The sequence below is a fragment of the Tympanuchus pallidicinctus genome, unplaced genomic scaffold (assembly GCF_026119805.1).
Source record: "Tympanuchus pallidicinctus isolate F22 unplaced genomic scaffold, pur_lepc_1.0 scaffold3, whole genome shotgun sequence".
NCBI classification, from domain to species: Eukaryota; Metazoa; Chordata; class Aves; order Galliformes; family Phasianidae; genus Tympanuchus; species Tympanuchus pallidicinctus.
Window position 1 is genome coordinate 80,492,644 of NW_026294747.1, and position 23,742 is coordinate 80,516,385.

General features: G+C 38.1%; 1 protein-coding gene across 5 annotated transcripts in view; it reads left to right on the forward strand.

The window, feature by feature from the left end:
- CDK14 (cyclin dependent kinase 14) overlaps nucleotides 1–23,742 on the forward strand; it is a 306,835-nt gene that overhangs the window by 51,306 nt on the left and 231,787 nt on the right. For 3 of the 5 annotated variants that reach the window (XM_052696727.1, XM_052696729.1, XM_052696730.1), the window contains one exon: nucleotides 21,079–21,324. In XM_052696727.1, coding sequence (XP_052552687.1) covers nucleotides 21,079–21,324 — 246 coding nt within the window. Of the gene's footprint in view, nucleotides 1–5,767; nucleotides 5,910–6,038; nucleotides 6,169–21,078; nucleotides 21,325–23,742 lie in introns of those variants that run through there. The other 2 variants (XM_052696728.1, XM_052696726.1) reach the window with 2 other exon arrangements.

Consider the following 23,742-nt stretch of genomic DNA (forward strand, 5'->3'; position numbering starts at 1 on the left):
TATACCTTATAGTGTGCCAGTTTAATCCATGAATGAACAGTGGTATGGGTGACTGAAGTGAAACTCTTGTCCAAGAGTATTGCTCACTCTATCAGGTATTACTTCAGAGTTTTTATTTAATATATATATATATTTTTTTTTTTGGTCAGCACCTCCTTCAGTCTTGTAGTGTGCCACTGTGTAACCTATTATTTTCCTGTCATCAGAATTATAAAGTATTGTAATAAATTGTAACAAAATGTGCTTTTGAGATTGGGAGAGGTATGGCAACTAATCCTCCAGGAAGAAGATCAAGACATGGGAAAGGAAGGGAGAAATGGTACATTTTACAAAGCAATCTGCTTAGTAAACTGCAAAAATTGCTCAAGGATTTTGGAGTATAGACTCTTTGGATGATAAAATGATGATGGCATTTCATGCTGTTGTTTACAAACTGATATATTTAAAAAACTTATCTGTAGCTCTGCATGAGTTATGGTGAATCTAAGCAGATCTACGTTATTCTGGATAAGAATCACAGGGTCGTTGCATAATAGGTTGAACATTTTGCCTCAGCTCAGCAGTACTCTAAAAAATAAGTAAATAATACGAAAATAAAGGAGAACAAAACCATCATTATGCTATTATAAAAATCAAATTTATGTAAATAACTTACAAAATATGAGCCACCATATAACATAACAAAAATGGCACAACAACAGAGGGAGAAAACAAAAATGATCACTTAAGTGTGCAGTATAGCTTCCATTTGAGGAGGAGGAAATTAAACTGATCAGAATGTAAAACTGAGAACTGGAAGAGGATGAGATCTTACCCTATAAGACTGGTCATAAACTGAGTTCATGCTAATGAAGAAGGAATGCTCACACAGCGTTGTTTTAGATGCTACTGAGAGATAACTAGAGAGTTTGTTTTATTTTTGTTTAGTTTTCAAGAGAAGAAGCGATTTCTAACTTTGTTGTTAGATCTCTTTACCACCTGGAGTTAAGTTATGACTTCAGAAGTGGACTACAGAGTTGTGTAGGATAGGTCTAGGTCTAGGTTTAATTTCTGAATTGGCGAGTAAACTGTTGGTGTCTAGATTGTACAGGAGGAAAGAACACATTGGATTTATCCTGTAACAAATTTGGTTGCTTTCAGAAATGAGCTAGGTGAGTTTATATTCTGACCATGTATGATTATTACTATGTATGTTTTTCCAAAAGCTTTTAATTATGCTAATACTAAAAATCTGTTTTTTTAAAAAAGGTTTTAGATTTATTCTACAAAATAAAAACAGCATTGACCTGTTGAGATAACTGAGAGATTGTGGCGTATCTAGAAGAAAAGCTAAGAACTCACTCCTATTTAGAAGAACAAAAACAAATGAGATTTATTTATATACCTGACTATGGCACATTGTACATGAATGAGTAATCTGTACTAGTTCATAAAAATACTATGACATAAAAACATTTGTTGTCTGTTCCTGTCCCCATAATGACAAGACAACAGACATACTGACTGATAAGCATCATAGTATGAGATCACCAGGATTGGAAAAGACCCGTAAGATTGTCTGTTCCAGCTATCCTCCTGCCACCAACATTTTCCTACTATAAATCATGTTCCTCAGTACAACATGGGAATGTTGCTTGAATGGCTTCAGCAACAATTACTCAACTACCTCCTTGGGCAGCCCATTCCAGTCCCTGTCCACACTTTTGGGGAAGAAATTTTTCATATTATCCAACCTGAATCTCTTTTGGTGCAACTTCAGGTCGCTCCCTCTTTTCCTACCGCCAATTATACAGGAGAAGAGGCAGACCCTCAGCTCACCATGACCTCCTTTCAGGCAGTTGTAAAAAGTAATAAGGTCTCCCCTGAGCCTCCACTTCTCCAGACTAAAAAAATCCCAGCTCCCTCAGCTGATCCACATGATATTTGTGCTCCAGACACTTCACCGGCTTCATTGCTGTTCTCTGGACACGCTCCTGGGCTTATGTGTCTTTTTTGTAGTGAGGGCCCCAAACTGAACACCGTACTTGAGGCGCAGCCAGATCAGGGCATTACATATATGCATTTTATGCAGACACGTGCGTCATATATGTAGACTCTAGTAAGATAGCTGAGATGGGTGTGAACCAGTTATTTGTTCTTTCCCATCATGAGTTTGTATGATAGTTTTCTATAGATTGTTCTAATCAACTTTCTTTTACACTGTCACATATTTCTTTTTTTTTTCTTAAAAGTCTAAGTGTTTCTGCATTCTATTTGCTAATCAGTAACGTTAAGATTTTGCACCTGAACATGAGGTTCTGTGCATATATATGTACATCATAATTCTTAGTAGCTATGGTGCATTTCTGTGGAGAACTTTACTGATATATTAAGAAGGCACATCTATTTCTGTACTGAATGTTGCTGCTTTTGACAGTTATATGATGCTAAAGATGAATGATTCTGTTTGACTGTTATCTTTCAAGTTGCTGACGAAGAATTCAGGCAAATAAGACACGGGTTGTTTTACCTGCTGTGTAGCTACGGTACACCTTTCAGATTAGACACTTTTAAAAACAGCATAATTTTAGTTTATTTAAAAGGTATGAAGACAGTATTAGCCAAGACAGAATTATGCCCATGTGCAATAGATAATTTTTTTGGCAGATATGGAATGTGGCTGGAGGAGGAGTATTAGTTATTTACTTTCCTATCACTTAACCATAGAATTGCAGAGGTTGGCAGAGACCTCAAAAAAAAAAAAAATCGAGTCCAACCCTCACCTAAAGCAGGTACCTTACACAGGTTACACAGGTAGGTGTCCAGATGGGTCTTGAATATTTCCATAGAAGGAGACTTCACAACATCTTTGAGCAACCCGTTCCAGTGCTCTGTGACCCTTAACATAAAGAAGTTCTTCTGAATTTATTGCCAAATCACTTTCACAAGTGAAACAGTGCTTTTATTCTTTCTTTGGTACATTTCTTTGGTGGTTGTTAAAATTGAAAGCTAAATGTTGAATTGTGGTTTTTCTTGGTCATGCAGTTTCTTCTGTGAGAAGAAAATGAGCTCCTGTCTGTAAGATACGTGCACATCTGTTGCATATTATTTGCATGTTATTACTTCATGGGGCAAAAGAAAGGGTATCACAGTTAGGCTTGCCGTGTGCTTTGCCCTCTTCTGGATGATATAAAGTAATAAACTGAGTACATTACTTGTGAATTTATTTAGACAATATGTAATAAGACCACAGGAAAAAAGTAACTATGGATATTCTTTGCATTGTATACTATTAATAAATGATGAATTGATGGTCAACAAATGAAACCTGCAGAGCTTTGACACTGTAAAATCAGTGTAAGTATTGTAATTTGCAGATTACTGTACACCTGTTATCTTGAAAAGCTCAAAAGATGACTCTGTATGTGTAAGAAATTATTTTTGAATGCCAGTGAAACATCTTGAGGTTTGTCTTTGGATGTAAGTAATGGCATGACATAACACTTGTAATTTTTTAGACTGCCTCTGATTGTGAGCCAGGTTTCCCAATCCAGTTTGTGGTTCCATGAGCAGAAAGAAAGCATATATTTGTGCTACAACCAAGTGGTGCTCAATCATGGTCAGCACATGGGGTTGGGAGTAGAGATAGGGATAGGACTAGTGTTAGCACATGGGAAGGAGGGGGTTAAGGAGATTAGGGATTCAGGCAAAAATGCTAGGAGGCCTGCATGGATAAACATGGAGTTCTTGACAAAATTCAAACATACAGAAGATGGAAGGTAGAATAGGTGACTTTGGAGAAATAGACGTTTTCCAAGCATGTAGATACGCAGCTAAGAAAGCCAAAGTCCAGTGGAAGTTGATTCTGTTGAGGCAAATAAATTAAGGCGATAAATTAACTTTAATAAGGGAGATTTTGGATTCTCTGAGTCAAATCTCATAACTCTGTAGACTTTTTGGCTTTTCAGTTTCAACACCTCGGGCCCAAAATGCTACTTGCTTCTGGAATGCAAAGCATTGTGTTCCTGTTCCCTGCGTGCTGTCTGCCACTTTGATGTGATGTGTCTCCTGGTGTGTGTTGGTCTCTGCAGGAGCTTACTTACCAGAATTTTTTTTTTTCTTTTATTTGAGGATCCTCCTGTCTGTTTTCTCTCCTCCTCAGACCAATTTGATGTTGATTAGTGTAAGAAATCTAAATGTTTTACATCTATTTTCTCATCATTTCATCTTGAAAGTTTTTTTTCAAATTTTTTTGGAGCTTGACATATGACACACCTGAAAAGAAAAGTTTTTTGCCTGGAGTGGAACATTTTGCTCAGGTGAAATGAAGCCTCTGTCTACTTAAGAACCAACCTAGGAAACTGAAGAGTCTTCTGGGATATGTCCCTCTGACTAAGAATGGGAAATGGATGAGGGCAGCAAACAAATTCTGCTTCATTTTGGGAGCATCTTGCAGAATTTTGTATGTCATTAAAGTTTTATTATAAACCGTTGGTGCTAAGCTCAGCTACGAACCTTGAGATGAGAAGTATTTAAACATGTCTTAGTAACTGTGGTAGAATTCAAGTAAAAGATTAGGGTTCAGGCATGTTGTGCTTTCTTCAAAGTAGTACTCTACAGAAGGGCACGTTTTCAAGTTGGTGGGTGAGTGTGGGTCACTCGTGCAGTCATGAGCCAGGGTTGTGTTTTGCCTGCTGGGCTAAATGCCCCTTCTTGTAATGTACAATGCTGTCAGTCTGTGTTTAATATTGCCTGTGCCTTGGGTGAAGAAGATGTTTCTGCTTGTTCAGGATAGGCTCTTTCTCCATTTCTTTGAATACAGATATATGGCTGTTCCCTTTCCCAGCGCAGTCTGTCCAGTGCCCCCACAGTCCCAGGAGGATTCTGGGGAGCCAGGAGCCATCTAAAGCAGAGGCCAGCAGGGGCTGCTGTAGGAGTAGGAGATGGAGAAGATTTGCTGCCTCTCTGTTGGAGAAGCCTTCCTTGTGGGTTTGTTCTGCTGCCCTCTTTTCCCTTGTACCACACCCAAGCTTGCTTGGGCTCAGCTGTGTCTTCTCAGCACAGCCCAGGTGTCTGTCGCTTACTCACAGCTCTGTATATTTGTATGTTCATAAATTAAACATTAGATTTCATTGTTACAGTGCTAGAATTAACTTTCTAGTTTGTATTTTGGCTCAATAAATTTTAAATGCTTTTTCATATTTATTTTTCCTGAGGAAGCAGACAGTGGCATTCATAATTCTTATTTTCAGATTCCCTTAGGTTATTGTTTTAATGTCATTTGTCACTCGAGAACTTGCTGGCTTCCTTCAGGACTGGGACATAATTGAATTGGGGATGATTAGTTGCATCCTTTTGGTTGAATGTTGAGTTTTTTTCCGTAATTCCTCTGAAATCATCATTAGATATTTTGGCTGCAGCTATGCATTTGGTTGAGGCAGTGCTACATTGTAAATCAACATCTTTTCAAAAAGACTGCTGTAAATTGCCTAGATAGCATATGCATGGTTACTTTGGCTGCAATGCTGCAGCAGAGCCTGGATAGTCTGCCTTTCTGGGAACTCCACAGGCAAGTCCATCATGTCTCTTAAAAAAAAAAAAAAAAACAAAAAAAGTGTTTTTAGAAAGAGCATGGGATTGCTGGTGAAATTTAGACAGAGAAATATTGTACCCTTGGTGCTCATCTGTACCCTTTATATTTTATTCCACTGGGATTACCCTGTCTTTAGGGATTTCTTTGTTTTCTGCTTTAGATTTCCCCCTTTCTTAGCTGTAGTACAGCCGTAGCGTTTCAGCTTGCTAGTGCAGAAAGATGTTGTGAATTCATTCAGTTGCTGAATGAGCCTGGCCTGGCTGCAAACACTAACATTGCCAGAGACATGTCAAAGAGTTGCCGGCGGATCTAACCTGATCGAGGCAACAACACAACGGTAAGATGGGGCTCATTTAAATGCCTGGCATTAGGCGAGCGCTGGGCTTTCCTGCTTAAACCTGAAGCCTAGTTATCACATGCTTCCAACTTGAGCAGGATGCGTTCTGTGCATGTCAGGGTGGGTTTTCTTTGGAATGCTTAAAATCCCGACGGAGGAAGGCGGTGGAAGCTGGGGATGCCACATGAGACCTCTCGGCAGCCACCCTGGTGAGACTCCCCGGCAGCGCTGCCTGCGGTTTGTAAATATCAGGGAAAAGGTAGGAGAAGCTGAAAAGCAATGCTTTTCTTGCTACTGCTTTGTATTTCTCTCTCCGGCAGCCTTATTTATTATTGCATTAAGAGGATAGCATGGGCAATTTTTTTCTGATATATGCTTGGCTGAATGCCCTCTGGGACGAGTGAGTGAAGGACATGATCAGCCACTTCTTCATCTCTGCTAACAAGTCAGTGCATCTTGCTAGATCTGAATGAATGTCTTTATCAGTTACAGTTCTGCTTGATGTGGGGAGATAAAATTAAAATGATCCCTTCTAAATGCAGGCTATACCATGGAGGTCGGAATATCTTTTTACCTTATGAAGCTCTGTGATTATTTCAATCACATGCTGTCTTTATTTAATACAACAAATAGTGAGGGAGTCATTTTAAGTAATTGTTCTTGAATGCTTATGTAGGAGTGCGTTGGTGGCATTTTGGGTCTTAGTGGAAATTTTCAACATGTATGTGAGCTTCAGGAAGCAGCGTGTTCAGGAAAAGAGAGGAGGGGAAAAGCAGCACTAATTATTTGTATGTCATAGTTTAAAATTTGGCCACTGTGTGGAATAATTTGAAGTATTTTTGATGACTTAGCTGACAGATAAGTCAAGTCATAGGTTAATCTCAACAGAAATCCAATAAATGTATTTCACCATATGTTCTAGTACTTAAAGAAAACCAACTCTGATAGTAAAGGTAGAATGATGAAATAGTTTTGCTATTAATGGTTAAGGGTAAAAGCAGGGGAATTTTACGTCTAGGCAAACATGTTAATGCTTTGTGCAGTGTGTGAATTATAATTCAAAAAGCAATCAGTTGTATATCAACGTGGGATCAAATAGCTAGTTTGACAGCAGTGCCTGTTTGTTTTTTTCTGTACTTCCCAATTAAGGTGTTGTTTTTTTTTTTCTTAGTCACTGAATGCTATTAAAGGGGGAAGATTTAGTCCTATCAATTATTTTCTGAAATTTTCATTATTATTTTACTGGTGATCCTTATTTAAAAACAACTCTCTGTGTAATACTGTATGTACTGCAGTGTAAGTGATGTGAAGTGGGCAGTTTCACACAGTCTGCAAACTTGCACAGTTTTGTCAGAAAAAAATAGAAATGCTTCTTTTGGGTTCAAAAATAACCTTAAAAGCTTCTGTTACAATAGCTGCAAGTGTTTACAGTGTGTGTGTATTTTTTTAATTTCATTTGCTTATACTTTCAGACCTTTTGCATACCTTCAGTGCATATCTCATTGGGTGATACGTAGAAGTAATCCAGCCATTTGTTTGCTTTTACTTTGTGCAAGCAGTGAAAGTCTAGAAGCTCTTAGGCACATGGGATTCTTTAAAGAAAATGTTCAATTAGAGTATTTCTTAGCCATGTTTTTTTTTCATCCACGTATACTTGTGAAAGCTATTTTGTCCAATAACAGCTTTTGTTTCTCAAACTGATTTTCTCCCCAGGTGTTGAAACTACCTGCTGTGTCCATTGTGTTATTGTCTCTGAGGTTCACACATTTTAGTTTTCTGGTCTTAAGAAATCAGTAATGCTTTGGAATTTTTTTATGCTAAGATTTAGCTAAACACATCCCAAATTAATCAGGGCAAAAAATATTATATAATGTGGAAAACTTGGTCAAAAGTTGTGCATGCAGGTGGGAAATGTAAGATGTGCATAGTTCAATTGGCAAGTACTGCTGAATGCTCCATAAAGGTTACGACCTTCACTGGTGTGAAGCAATGTGCATCAGTTTTGTAGTGAGACTGATCATCTGTGGAGGTTAGAACTTAACTGGGGAACGAATATTTGTCATTATCCTCAATAATTCCAGATAGGAAGAGTTACAAAAAGTTGTGAATCAGACTAAAGTTTGGGTTGTCTACACTCTATCTCCTTGCAAAGGATGTTAGCCTGGCTTAGAAGTCGCACAGCAAGAGTGGTCACCTCATTGTTTTTTAATCTATTTTATTGTGAAAAACTTAACAAAAAAACCTCCACACTGTTTTTAATATTTTTTTTCTCTAAACCTATGAGCTCAGACAGGCTATTTAAAGAGCTGACCTATGTGCTGCTTCCCACTTGGATAGGCCCTCTTCTCTGGCAGTCCAGTCTCATTTCTCTGAAACCCCGCAGACAAGGAAATGGATAATACTATCAAAAGAGCTTGTGATTAGACTGCAGTACACAAATCTGTAGTCAATCACAACTCATGGTTGGCTTGGGGACCACAAGTATGAGTCACAAAGCTCCGGTGGCATCCAGCTGTTGTAGGTAAGAGATAATTTTGTTCTTAAGGAAAATCCATGCACAGTGCCAGCTACCACTGAGCATTTCGCCTCACGCTGTTTTCAGTGCGCTGGCCTGGCCTGACCTGTGTGGTCAGCAGGAATTTGCAGGGGGAAAGAGCTTGTAGAAATGCTCAGCTGGGGTCAGGTGAGGATCTTGCACTTGAAAATTTGCTGACTATAAATGTGAGTGCTAGGGTGTGACCTTAAAGCCCACAGGAGCATCAATTGTTTTGCAGATCCAGGCAGCTTTGGGTTTATTTCCCATTGGGGTCCTGGGATGTTTCAGGTAGCAATAGATTGATAATTATATCTTACAAAGCGTGTTGAAATGGTGAGTATCCTGGCAAATGTGACCTGAAACAACGGGGAAGGACACTGTGTGATAGCAGTTCTATAAAAGCCTTTTTCTAAAGAAAAAAGTATTTTTTAAATTACATTCTTCTGTTTGTATAGAATCTGTATACTTTAGATCTTGAATCAAGAATCTCAGGTTAAATATAATGCTATTGGAGTTTTAGTTCCCTCAGGTAGTTCAAGAGTGGCTTTCAGCATCTCTCGTATGTCTTTCATTTGAAACCTTGTCAGGAAGGTACACAACCAGGAAGTTGCTTATTTAAGGAAAAAGGACTATTTTTAAGTAAAAAAAAAAATTCACCATCAACATTCAAGTCAGGTCTTCTAGCAGCAGTTCCATCTGTAATGAAGAGCTTCTTTGTACTTCTTTATTGTTCTCTATTTTCTAGGTCAATACCTTTCTGTGACTACTTTTTGCTTTTGATGTAAGTTTATTATCTATTTCCACAAGTAATGATTATATGCATCTTGTTTGAGTGTGGCATGTGTTTCACTGATATCTTCCACTCCATGCCCTACTAGAAGCCTATTCTGGCTTTAGCAATTTAGAAAAGAGCAAATGGTCAAATAGCAATGTATCATTGTGTTGCTTGTTGCATTCAGAGAGTTACCTGATTTTGTCAGATTTTTTGAATCAACAGCATAAGCAGAGGATGTAAAAATAACTTTTGAACTTTTCCCTCTATTTAACATAAGTATTGAGGTTGTATTCCTTTTTGTATCATATTTTTAGGTAGATGGGTCTTACATGAATTTCCTCTATGAATTCTGAACTGGCCTATGAATGCACACTGGTCAGAAATGGCATTAAAGTTGTTGGTGGGATTTTTGGTTTGTTTTACAAAACTTTTCAGTATTTATTATTATAATTTTCTAAGTTACTGTTACAGTAGAACTTGCTGTCTTAATGACTATGGGATCCATTGTAGCTTCTGATTTAAAAAGATTTGTGATAAACTTCAGCTAGACTTTATATAAATGTAGAGTAATCTCAACTAGTAACAGAGAGAATGTCAGCAAGAATTTGACCCAGTTTATATCATTTATACAGGAAATTGTATTGGATTCATTTTATTTAAATTTCAGTTTTGCTGTGTAGGATGCTTATTAATATTAAATTGTATATGACTTACCTGAAAAGAAAAATACCAGATGTTGCAGAGCAGTGAGGGAATAAAGCCACTCGAAATAAGAGCATAATGCCAGTTTGCGCATTGTAAAGGCTGGACTTCATTTAATTTCTCTCTGTTGTGGTCTGGTCCTACAGGCTCAGTACACTTGAATATATCCTCTTTCAGTCAATAAATCTTTGTAGAAGTGCAAAGAAAAAGTATTCAAAACTGTAGAGAATGTGTGTGAAATGTTTTTCTGGACTTCTACCTAAGTAGTGTTCTTCTCTACGAACAAACATCTTCTGATAATAAAGTATCGGGTACAAATATTGTTATGTCATAAAGAAGAGTTGTTTTGGAAAGTGTTTTGTCTCACCTGGGGAAATGGGGAAACTGTCACTTGTAACTTGCAGGTGGGCAAGGAATTAACTGTTTCTGGCCAAGTAGTCCAGATACCAAATAGGGTATCATTACAAAATGGGTTTTTGCTGTTGTTAGGCAGCTGTGTAAGAAAATACTCACAAAATAACTACAGTCAGTCTCAGTTTTGTGAAGCGTTTTCATGTGAGATACTGCACTGTAAAGACAAAGGACTTCTTACTGGTGTTCTTGGATGCTAGACATGAGTTTTTGAACCAATTTACTGCTTGGATTTTGTTGTTTGTTGCAAGTCATTTGAGATGAACTCCCAGCTTTGGTGGCACAAATTGCCGCTGACTGCAGCAGACTCGATTGTTTTGTACTGTTAGGGCTTTCTCTCTGGAATTGATTTGAGCACACTCATAAGTCTACTGCAGTACACGTTTTCCCTTGAACTCATCAAAGAAACAGCAGTGATTTTTACTTTTCTGTTGAGATACCTAGTTTTTTGAAAATTGAGCATTATCTCTTTGCTGTTCAGAGAATTCTCATAACATTACCATTGTACTTATAATGAACTCTTCTCACTGTCATTTTGAAACCTCTCCATTTAAGCTTTATACATCTTTGCAAAAGAAGATATCCTTGAGTGTTCTCGATATGCTGAATAAATTTGGCTGTTACAATTTTCATTAGAGCCCCAGACAAAATCCTGAATTATGAGATGTAGGACACTTGCAGGAATTATGAGATGTAGGACACTTTTTTTTCCAGCATAGCACATTATGTACAGAGAAGCAAGTTTCACTATGCTTTCTTCCACTATTTGCTTTGCAAGGTATTGTGCTACTGCAAGTCTGATAAATTTACAGTAGTTGCTGGAAAATTCCTTTAAGACTTTTCATTCTACTTTGGAAGAATTCTGTATCCAGATCTTTTATCTGGAAAGCAACAACAACAGCAAAAAAATAGATGTATTGGATCCAAACAAGGGTGAGAACTCTCTTAATTTAATAGTGAGTGAATCTGGACTTGTCATCCTCATCTGAACTATCAGATTTTCATAAAAGGAAATATCAGCAGAAAGATCATGGATGGCTGTTTCTAAGATTTCTGGGAGATGGGATTGGAATATGGGTTATTTCATATCTTTGAAGAGTATTCAGGTGACAGAATAATGACAAAGATTTAGCTTTTTTTTTCTTGCTATATCTTTATACTGATATGATAGAGGATACCTTGTCAAATTCAGTAGCTTGGAAGATAATATGTAAGGGACCAGATCTGGCATTACTGTGAGAGATTGTCTTTCCTTGTGACATTGCTTTGCCTGGGAAGAAGCTACATTTCTTAAGCTGTAAGGTTGTTGACCTCAGGGGTGAAGCACCTAAGAGTAGGAGATTTCTTTCTTTGTTCTAGAATGCAACTTTGAAATGCGCTAGCAACTTGAAATGAAGAACTGTCATCTAGCTCTTGGTAAAGTTAGTAAGAAGGAGCTTTGCAAGAGCAGGAAAGAAAGGGAAGAAGAGAAAAAAAAGTGGTTATTTGTATATATATATAGGCACATATTTTTATAAAGCAATTGGCTTGAATGGAGCAAAAAGGAACCCAACTAATTTACTGCTCTAGTCTCGGATTATTTTTTGCTACGTACTTCAGAAGGGTCTTTTGGTAGTATGTGAGATTCCTAATGATTTGCAGTGGACTACAGAGCATGCGCTTTGGTGTAATGGCTGTAAAATCTTTCCATCTCCAAAGGCATTTATTTTAGAAAGATAATTGTATAACTTATCCCTTTCCTCTTTTCTTTTCATAAGAAAAGTGCCCTTCAGTCGTGCATTCTTAAAACAGTCTTTGACTGGTTTTCAGTCTGAAGCAAATGTTCTGGCTCATTTAAATTATGAGATAAAAACTTGATATTTCATTGCTTTCATCTGACTTCAGACTCACCATATAAACAAATGTAGTTGCATTTTAATACTGTTGTTGACTTTTAAGTTTTATATCCTCAGTTGCATGGCCAGATCTGACCAACAGTGGTATTTTTGTTGTAGTCTCTGCTTGTAGGAGAACAAACAGTGCTTTTATTTTCAAATGAAATTACTTGATGATACCTGAAAAATAATCAAGTGGCTTGCAAGGAGGCAAAGGAGCCTAAGGGAGCTAAGTAAAACTTGTTTTGAAGTCATGGAGTTGTTTACCATTTATTTTCTTAGAAACCCTATTGACACAGCCTCAGAATTTAGTAAGAATAGGCATTTTGCTGTCAAGTCTCTCAAGATTTCTCACACTTCAGACTGGTAGTGGGAAGACTTTCTGCATTTATGGATATGCCCTTGATTACTTTATGACTGGGGGGAGTGTTGGAGGATAAAATAAAAATATATACCTGTGAACTCAGACAATATAATTTTAATTTAAAAAACCAACCAACCAAAAAAACCTATTAATAATGCACTTATGAGAAGAAAACTGCATAAACTCACAGTGGCGCATGGAGCCATCTGTAGGAGCAGGAGGTTGGTATGGGAAAAGGATTGAAAATATATATTTTTAATCTTTATTTTTAAATGCTGTTCATATGGTAACAGAGGAGGGTAGACAACAGATACAACTGAGTAACTAAGCAAAATAATATAAAGACCACCTGCCACGATTTCATGGGAGCCTATATGTGTTCAGGCTGTTTTTCCCCAGTATTGCTGGTGCTGCTGGTGAATGCCACTTGCTGGCGGCCATCTGCCGTACTGCTACCTCTGCCCTCCTGTTTGGCCCCTGGAGGACCAGCCCTTCTGATTCTGGGTGCAGCAAATCCTGAACTGGGGCAATGGGAGCAGCAGCCCAGTGCCAACTCGAGCATCAGGCAGGTAAAAGAAAGAATGTATTTACTGGAGCTGTTGTAGGGCATAAGTACAGAAATAGAGAGACGCTCCCCATTATATCTGCTCCATTGAGTTTCTGTCTCTTTTAATGTATGTCACAGGCTGTCAGGACTTCTGGGTGACCTTCAGTTGAGACCCTGTCCTTAGGTGACTCCTGACTGCTGTTGTTGTAGAACAGGATTTGCTGCAAGGACATATGTAGGCTTTTCAACACCTAAGGTCTAGTCTGGGCTTTCTTCAAAATCAGACTTTTTTTTTCCTCTGTGAACATTAAATTTAATGGACTGAAAACTCGCTTTTCTGAAGCTAAGCTGTGCTGTGAACAGAACAAAAAACATTAGTTGTAGAAATGCTCAGCTCCACCTTGCCTTGTTCAAGGGGCATATAATCATGTGCAGTGATTTCTCACCCCTAGGATTATGCTCAATTCACTAATCATGCTAATTTTTAGGTACTAATATAGCAGAATAAGTACATGCAGCAGTGCAAGTTTGGCTGGGAAGTTGTGTAAGTGCTGCCCACTGTAACTTCCAGTATGATACTTTTTTTTCCTTCATTCAGGTGTTTAAACTTTTTCTCAGATTGGTGTGATTATGGGACTCTTAGTTCAGGTCTGATCAGTTGGCCTTTATATGAGAGTGACTTGTTTCACACTTGGCAATTCAGCACAGACATTTAATCTGCTCATTGAGTTCTGTGTTTCAGACAGAGAATTAATGTCAGAGCTTTCAGTTCAAAAATTCTTCCATCTGGCACTCCAGTGACCTTTTTATATTTGCGTTCTTCCATATGACAAAGACAGTTGGTTTAACATGAGCTTTGAGTTCAAAAATAAAAAGGCCATTTTTGGAATAAGTCTCTGAGATGGGCTGTCTCACAGATTTATGAGCAAGTTTGTGCTAGGTGCAGCATGGATCCTGTGATATCACTGGATGCCACTTTGAGTCTCAGGGCTCTCCCTTCAGCTGTAGCTGCTAGTTCATAGCTAACATAGTTAGCGATTGCTGTATCCACATGAAGTTAAATACATAATACCTGAGGATATGCGTGACAGTTCTGGGACATAGTAGAGCCTGGTAGCCCCGAGGTCACCAGACAGAAATGGCAGACCATCAGAACAGGCCATGTCTTACTACTATTTTTTTCCTCACGTCCCTTCTTCCTTTCTTCCCTCATCCCCTCCCTCCTTCCGTGACCATTGCTCTCTTTCTTCTGCTTCATTTTTTCCCTTTATTTTTCTGTCTTGAGTTTTCTCACTGTTCTTTGTAGCTGTGCCATCAAATGTTCAAGCCAGAGGCTTGGTGCATATAATTACAGGGAAAGGTGAGCGCTGAAGGACATCTCTTAAGTTTGGGCCTGACTGTGCTGGTTGTGCCAGTATGAAATCACAGATGATGTCTTGTAGCATTACATGCTCTACTTCTCCTTTCAGAAATTTTTGTTCCCTTAACACTCATTCTTTGTTGATCTTCCTGAATAGCATGACCTCAGTTTTCCTTCCTATTAAATTCATTTCTTGGTCTGTTTGTTCTGGTGTTTCTACCTGAGGTTGTTGCAGGGGCAGCTGCAAGCCTTCTTGGAGTGGGTATAGAGCATAGCCACCTGTGTGTGACAGGCCTGTTGTGACAATTATAGCTCCCTCCAAAGAGAATGAGCCTCCAACATTGTCAGTTCCTTTTTAATTTTGAACAAAACCACTTACAGTACTCCAGAACATTCCCAAATGATGTTTTGTAAGTAGCAAATGTCAAATTCCAGTGCTGCAAGAATCTGCAAATGTCTTGTGTATTTCTCAATTGCCACAGTACCAAGTCACAATGTAAAAGAACATGCTTATAGAAGATAATGAAAATATACGCAGGTAGGATTTTTCAGTAAAATTAATGTTGGCTGAATGCTCTCAGTTCAGTTGTTGAGTTTGTAGCCACTTGACTATGTTGTTTTTTTTTCTTGTATCCATCAGCTAAATTCAAGTGCTAAATCTTGTTCTCAGCAGTAATGAGATTGTTGTGCTACCTTCCAGAGGGCTTTGGCTTTACAAATTATAATCTATATCTTCATAACATTTCACTTACAAAAGCCCAAGTGCTTTGCAAAATTAATTAGTGCTCCTGGTTCTCCTGGTTTCTCCTTGTGACAGGGGCAGGATTGTTATTACAAACAGAAAAATGAAACTGCAGAGAAGTGACTTCCTTGCCTCCAGTCATTCAGTTTTGTTTTGTTTTTTTCCTTTGTATTTCTCCATCATGGGTGCTAGATCATTGTTTTCCCTGTATAGGGTCTTATCGTACTACTTCTGTTGAAAACAGTCCAAATAGGGGAATTCAGATGTTCTGCTTACTATTTTTAGTAAGAATTTTGGATCTTTCCTCTTGTATTTACCCAACTGACCACTTTTTTTCCCAGGATGTACTCAGTAGCAATGCCTAATACGAAAGAATGGCATCAAAACTTGAATGTTGATTGATTGATTTATTTTTTTAACATTTTGCATAAGTACTACCCAGTGGATGACCAAAGCAAAAATTTGCAGAGTACTACTTAGGAAAAAAACCCCAACAAATGAGCACAATGCATCCTCCTAGAAGACACAATGAGCTTTAGAGCAGTCTTTACACCATACAGACACATTTATTTATTTTTCCATCACTGTGTTGGGATGTTGGTTCTGTCATGCCAAAGCTTAAGAAAGGATTGTTCTTCCTTACTGAGAATGCCTTTATTTACCTGAATAAAGTCCAGTGATATGGGACAGCCTTTCTTTTTCTCAGTACCATAACAGGGAATTAATTCAGGGGACATTCATGACTGTTTTAAAATTCATGACCCGTAAGGACTATAAATTACTTACATGTTTTAACTGATTACTCTCACTCTTTAAATGCTATATAATTTGAAACTGTAAATGAATTAATCTAGCAGTCTTTAATTCTAAGAATAAAGTTTGCTTGGGAGCTCTGAATTTTGCCATCAATGAGATGTCTTTATTTAGAAATGATTCCAAGAGCAATTATGCTTGCTTTTATTCAGTGGAGCGTATTATGGAGTTCTCTGATGCAGCAACTTGAAAGTTCAGGCTCTTCAGCTTTAATTTTTATTGGGGAAAAAAAAAAAGAGTTGTTTGCAGCTATTATGCCTTGAGGTATGATAAACACTGTGATGCTGGAGTGGGGCACAGAGGAAACAGTAGTCCAGTGATTCTTCCTGATGTAGTGGTGATTAAGCATGTTTATCCTAGAGTGGCCCTGGGATCTTCTCAAACCAACTTGAGACTGAATAGGACGACAGGAGAAAAAAGGCTGGCCAGGCTGTTTTGTTGTCTGCTGTATGCTATTTTCTGATAAGAAAGTGTAATCTGGCATGCTTTTTTTGTGGTTCTCAAATTAGGAGTTGTAATGTGTATGATGTTTTAATGTTCTGGGTGTGTTCTTACTTTAAATAAATAAAAACACAAGAGAAGCACTAAAATAACCTCTTGTACCAGAGTGCACTAAATTTTATTTTGTGTTACGTTGCCAGAAGCTATAATAGCTTGAGTTAATATTAGAATTGCCATGACTGCTATGATTAGACAGATAAATCATCCTTTATTTTTGTTTTTCAAAAGTAGAGAAGAGCTCTTCAGGCAGCTGCCAGGTGAGACTTTGCGCTGTAGGTTTTAAGAGGCAAATGACTTTTGTCTCATCATCTCGCATTTTGTCTTAGCTTTTTAGTTGAGACAGACTAAATAATTAGGGATATGTTTAACAAGGGGATATCCTTCAGCTATCAGGGCGTGCAGAATTAATGAGACATCCCTCGTGGTTTTGGAGACTATTTGGAATATTGATGTTGAGGCTGGCAGTGGGGAGTGAGACAACGTATAGAAATACAACTGTGTATTTAATGTTAGAGATTGCATGTAACAGGCAGAATGTTCACAGGGAAGTGCTTCTGTCAGGTTACACCTAGGATGACAGGAATCTTTTTTCCAAGGCCAGGCTCATGGACACTCACTGTTAGAAACAAGTATGTATTGCTATTTTCAGATTTCCCATAAAGATGCTGAGTCCCTGGACAATTTCTAAGTGCTTTTCCCAAACAGTATCTTCAAAACGAAAAAACAAAAACACAAAACAAAAAAAGTTTCTGTAGGACTACTCCATTCTCTGTGGAGGAGAACAAAGGAAGATTCAGAGATTTGAAGTACTTATGTCTTACATGTAGAGTTTGCTTGTGTGAATACCTTCCATACCTCATACCACCTTTGCTTTGCTTTACTCTTTTTCCTGGCAGACAAGTGTGTTTTATACATTGGTACTAAGTCTGTCCTTGTTCCTGCCTCTCTGTAGCTGCTCTTGTTTACATCTGCTTTTCAACATGCTTTTGGAAAGTGCCCTCATTGTGCCTTCTGCCCGGCAGGAATGCTGGCAATGGGAAGCAGGCACAGCTCCCTTCTGCTTACAAAGTTCTCAAAAGTGAATCAACCGGTGACTTTCTTGGGCCTTTACTACTGGATGCATTAAGTTGGTTGGTTTTCTTTGTCCTGTTTCCTATAAAGAAGAGAGAAAGCATAAACTGAGAACAGAGAAATGTTCCCCAACCTTATGAGATCTGCTGGCAGAACTACCTGTTCTGAAAGAGAGAGCTATGACTTGCACTGCACATGTTCTAAAAGCCAAGTCATTTCTGGAATATGTTTTGACGTGTGAAAGTTAGGCTTTGACTGTAACTTGTGGGGGAAAAGTACTGAATCGTGGTAGAAGCTCCTGAAGGGGAAGGAAATGCTCAGTGTTAAAATACCGTAATATTTATTTGTATGATGATATAAGTTAAAGAAATAATAATTAAAAGTGCATAATGGCTCATGCTAGGAGGAACTTGTGTTAAATGAATATGGCACTTAATAAAATATAATTTATCTTGTTTATGACCAGACGAGTTATCATCTATATGGTGTGTATTTGGTCTAAATATTTGTGATAGTTCAAGTACCATTAATCACATCTTTATGTAACGCTGCTTTTAGACCATGGTAGCATTTACAGCATCCCAGTAAGTGTCTGTGCTGCAGTATTAAGTACAGAATTACATAGATTTATAGAGCAAGGGAAAGAAGAGGTAATGAATCATTTAGATTGACTTCCTGTATGTCATGAGCTGTTACACTTTGTTTAACTTTGTTTTTCGTTCCAGTAACTGTAGTTAAGCAGATATTCAACAGAATCATCTAGTTTTGAGACTGCAGTGGATGACTTTGTCATCTTTATTGGAATGTGTAAGGGTTGTTCTGCATGTAGCTTGAATAAAAGAACAGTGCCCATTTCAAGGAGCCTATGACTTTATGTACACATTTGAAACATGAGATGGGCTATAAAGACTCTCGTCTTACAGGCAGCAAAATGGACTTAAAAATAAATTCTGATTGATCCTGAGGAACACAGAGAAGCTTCTAAAGGAGGCAAATACTGAGCTCTTGTGGCAAATACTGAGCTTTAGCTGAAGCGCAGTCTGTCTCTTACGCAATGAGCAAGGTGGAAATGAGTAGGTAGGTCAGACCTCCTGTCAGCAAGGAGCTATCAGGTGATATACAGTGAGTCACTGTTCTAAGAGTTTTTCTGACATTAAACATTTGTATATACAAATATACAAAAAATATATATAAAATATGTATGTATTTTGTATTTGCATTTGAGTGGCTGAAATTTATAGGAATTACTTTTGTAACACAGTGCAAGGAAAAATGATACCTGAAAGGTTGAATTAGTGTAGCAGAAGAGTTCAGACCTGTGCTGTTCCAAAGAGTGCTATGGACATCCCAATGAAATCTAAGGTCATTTATGTGCACAAGAAGGTTTCCAAAACATATTAAACATCACATTTGCTCAGTACACTATTCCTTATTTGCATGATAATTCCCTTTGATAAGTCACATGATAAGTAAAGTGAGTTCACAGTTGGCTGGAGCAGAGGAAGTCAGGTTCGTGACAGCAGGGTTTTCATGGTGGCTGCGAGCATCTCTGCTTGCTCACCTCTATGCAGTCTTGTCTCCTGCCCTGGTTACACTGGCATCCCTGTGCCTGTGGATTGCCTGAGTTCTGTGTAGAAGACTGACTGGTGTGTGGCTTGTTCCATCCCATTGCAGGTCTGAGGCTGGCTCTTAATGGGTGATTGCAGGGACTTTTGTCCCACTCCTGATTCAATGGAATGACCTCAAGGTGCAAGCATTCCCCTTCAGTATCTAATTATAAACTATTATTGTTTCCTATGAAGAGATGATAAATAGTAACAGATGTGCTTGTTTTTATTATTATTATTATTATTATTATTATTGTTTGTTTATTTTAATGCAGTGCCTACTTAAACCACATTAGAGTGAGAAGTGGAGACTGCAGTGGATAAAGTATTGAGATACAGCACTCTTGTAGCTATGGATTCGAAACATTTTAACTGTTCGCAGGTGCCCTTTGGTGATTTGAAGACAATCAGCTTTTAACTTTCTCTCCCCATCCCTTGTCCCCATTGTCCAGTTCATAGGCTTTCAGAGACTAACAAAAACAATAATCTCGAAACGCCTTTTTTGGAAGCAAGCATGGCAGGGAGGCAAATCTAGAGAGGACAGTGGGAAGTATGTGTGTGTGCCTGTACGTGGTCATTGTTTTAGGGGACAAAAGAAAACAATTAGTTTTACAAGAAGACTAATTAAAAATGCTTTGTGCAGCAGCTCTTTATCTTTTTTCTCTGAAGTAATAGACCAAAATTACATAATTGCTTTAATTTTGACCTGGGAGAGTATTATCGTTTGGAATGAAGAGAGGCTGTTCATTTTCTCAGTTAAAAGTTGGTTAAGTTTTAGTCTTGGAGAATCCACGTTAATGAGAAGAAATGTGTACCCTGCTGAAGGTGGCTTGTAATGCCCGTAGTGTCTTGAACTGGGGCTCAGCTGTGGATGGCAGCCCGGCTAGGTGACACTGCACAAGAAGCAAACTTTAATTGTTAAAGTACAAAAGAAACTTGTGATCTGCTTTTACAGTGAATCACCTAAATCACGAAACCTCAAACACAAGGAATAGCTACCTAGTATTTCTGTGATCAACTGTAATGAGCTGAGTTTCAAGGCACCAAATTCCTCAAGGCAAATTACAAAGAACAATCTAATGGAATAGATGAGTGGACAGTGGAATGCAAAAAAAAAAAAAAACAACAAAAAAAAACTGCATAAGATACATAAAACTACACAACTGGAGTGTCTTAAGCTGGCTGTTCTGCTCAGTGAGTTCTCTTGCTCGAGCTGTAACCTGCCTGGGTGGCTCAGGAAGCAAGCTGTCATCTGTGGGGCTGGGAAGCATCGTGCTTCCCAGTAAGAAAGAATGGGAGTTCTGTGCTTTAGTGCACCGTTAAGCTGCAGTTGCACATCCCAGTGCCCAGAACTGATTTATTGATTTCATTTTCTAAGGCATATGGTGATAATAATAATAACACTGTATAAGCATTATTTAAAAATACAGTAATATACTGGGATTGGATCTCAGGCAGGCCAGTACCAAGGTACACACCCAAACTGCCATCATTTATTCAAGCTTAGGCAACATCCAATTTTAAACAAATGGAAATCAATACTGCTCGCAGATATCAGCAGCTGGATTGAAGAAAAAACTGAATTGCAGCTAAGAAGAGCCTGTATGAGAAAGCACACAGATGTATGAATGTTATGTATGTTTCTCTTCTGTACTATCTTTTTCAGGAACTTTTAGAACGCTATACAAACGTGTATTTATTGTTATTACTGTCAGTTTATATTCCCTATGTAAAATGAATATGTGATTTCAATATTTCAATAGAAAGTGAATGCCTATGAATGCTGGGGCCTTTTTTGATGCTTATACGTGGATCAATACAGACTCAGCCTGTTCAAATCAATGAATGCTGCTTTTTTCCTTTCAGATATGTGTCACAAAGATGTCTACACGGAACTGCCAGGGAATGGATTCAGTGATCAAACCTCTGGATACAATTCCTGAGGATAAGAAAGTCAGAGTCCAGAGGACCCAGAGTAGCTTCGATCCCTTTGAGAAACCAGCTAATCAAGTGAAGAGGGTTCATTCAGAGAACAACGCTTGCATTAACTTCAAAAGTTCATCTGCAGGGAAGGAATCGCCCAAAGTCCGACGGCATTCCAGCCCTAGCTCTGTAAGTTTGCAATACTGGTGTCTGGTGGTGTTAATAACACTGAATAAATGTTTTCTTCTTTAAGAAGAAACTTAGAAACAAAGCAGAAGCTAAAATACTTGCAATGCAAATTTCTAATGTTTCATTTAAAATATATGTACCAAAATGTAAATATATATATATATTTACACATATATATATATATTATATTATATATACATAATATATATATATATATAGAAAGATAACACGTTGTGAGATTCTTCTCACCTTGATCGCTGTGTGTAGTTTTGACAAAACAATGAGAAAGACATAAAGCTCTTAGCATCCAAAGAAGGGCCTGCTATGAAGGTAGAGAAGAGTCTAGAGAGCAAGGTGTATAGGGAGCGGCTGGTTTGCTCTGCCCAGAGCAGAGGAGGCTGAGGACTCATGGCAGCTGGGTCAGGGAAAGGGGTCTTCAGCAGAGGCTGACTGGGCACATAACAGGTTCCTTGGGGTCACAGCCCCGAGTGCCAGAGCTCAAGGAGAGTTTTGTCAGTGCTCTCAGTCACAGGGTTTAATTTTGGGTGGTGCTGTATGGAGCCATGAATTAGACTCGGTGATCCCTGTGGGTTCCTTCCAACTCTGGATATTCTGTGATTCTATATCTGTGATACGTGTATCTATGTCTGTTAAGGAATTTTTGAGCATTTTTCTCCTGATCCTGGTTTGGCATTACAGCTGCCTTGATGTTTACGTTGCAAATTTTGTAGATTACTACTTACTGGTGTGGACAAATTTTTTCCCACGATGTGTAGGAAACCACGTATTGCATTTTGACTTTTAGATTTTAGTTTCAGAGTAATTTGAGAAACCAGTCAGATTTGACTGATTTTTGTTTGCATTTTAAAATTCTCTTTTTAAAATAAAATAGTAAAACTAGCATTTATTTACCTGTCAGAAACTGTGTGTGTGAGAGAAAACAACTGAGAAGAGGTTGGCCATACATCATCACTGTTTTTTTTCTCTCAAGTACTTTGAAAGAAACCAGATAAATAAAATGTCACATCTTCCATGAATAATACCCAGACATATTTTCCCCCAAAGACCTTCAAAATTATTGAAAAACTATGTCTGTTATGCTTTTGCAAGAAAAAGAATTCATAATAACGTGACCTTTGAGATGAAGACTGCAGATCTCAGCAGAATGTGTGTAATGCTGCAAATATTACTTAGCATGAAGTAATTTTAAAGGTTGATTTTTCTTTCTTTTTTCTTTCTTTCTTTCTTTAATTTTGCTCTATCTTCTGGATATCTCCTGTCCTCTGTACAGAAGTTTGACTGAATTCTGTCAGACTTGTAAGGAGAAGTGACAGAGATTCATTTTCAGCAGATGAGCTTCTCTTAACCTGTGGGAATTTAATGGATAAGATGTCATGCCTCTAGGGGACTGTGCTTTGGAGAAAAGGTTACCTTTTTAAATGTAACCATCTGTAGCGAAAAGAAACGTGATTTTTCAGTATTGTATGGTGTTATACAGCTGCTGCATGTCCCACATCAGCTCATAACAAGGAGTTCTTACCATAAAACTGCTATAAACAATAAGGAAGGATGGAGCTTTTATTTTTCTTGGATTGTTTTGGGGATAATTGTTTTGCATAAGCACTACAAGCCGTGCATATTCAGCATCCTGTCTGTTGGTCAGACTGCAGCTGTTTATTTCTTGCTAATGTCTATTGAAATAAAACTTTTTGGAAGGTGAGGAACTTCTACACTTACAGTTTGCACGTTGCTTACTTGTGAATGATGCATGACTATTGGTTGGCAGCTCACCTATCAATGTCCATGATTTTTTCTGAAAGGTCCTCACATTTTGTTGTGGTCTTAACTTATTCCACATCTCTGCTGTTTTGTCTTGTTCTTCATAGAATTTGTTACTAATTTCTGTTAATGTTTTGCACACTTGGTTGCTATTCAAATAAAAATCCTTTCATTTACTTTGCTTCCAGAGTTTGGAACTTATTTTGGAAATGTGTTATTAGCATCTTGTTCTTCTTTTCCAAAGGGCTGGTGCTCTCCTGTGCCCACACACTGTCCTGTGATCCCCATAGTTTCTCATGTACATAACATTAATGTTTTCTCTACTGCTGTGTTGTTCTATAAACCCCCACCATACACACTGCTTGCTGATCTTCTTGTGGGCTGAATCACAAACATTTACTGGGAATGTCTCATGTTTTAAAGTGGATGCATAGGAATTTCCTGAAGAACAATTCTGATTTCTTAACTTCCTGTAATTCTCTGTGATTTTTATAGCTCTTTTCAGGGAACTCCCTCCTTCTGCTCACATGCTCTGTTAGTCATTTTTTAACTCTTCCTCAAACAAGGTGCTCAGAAGTGCACTTGGCAGGGAATAGTTTGTGGAATAATGTGGGTATTTCAGTCAGTGAAGAAAGAATA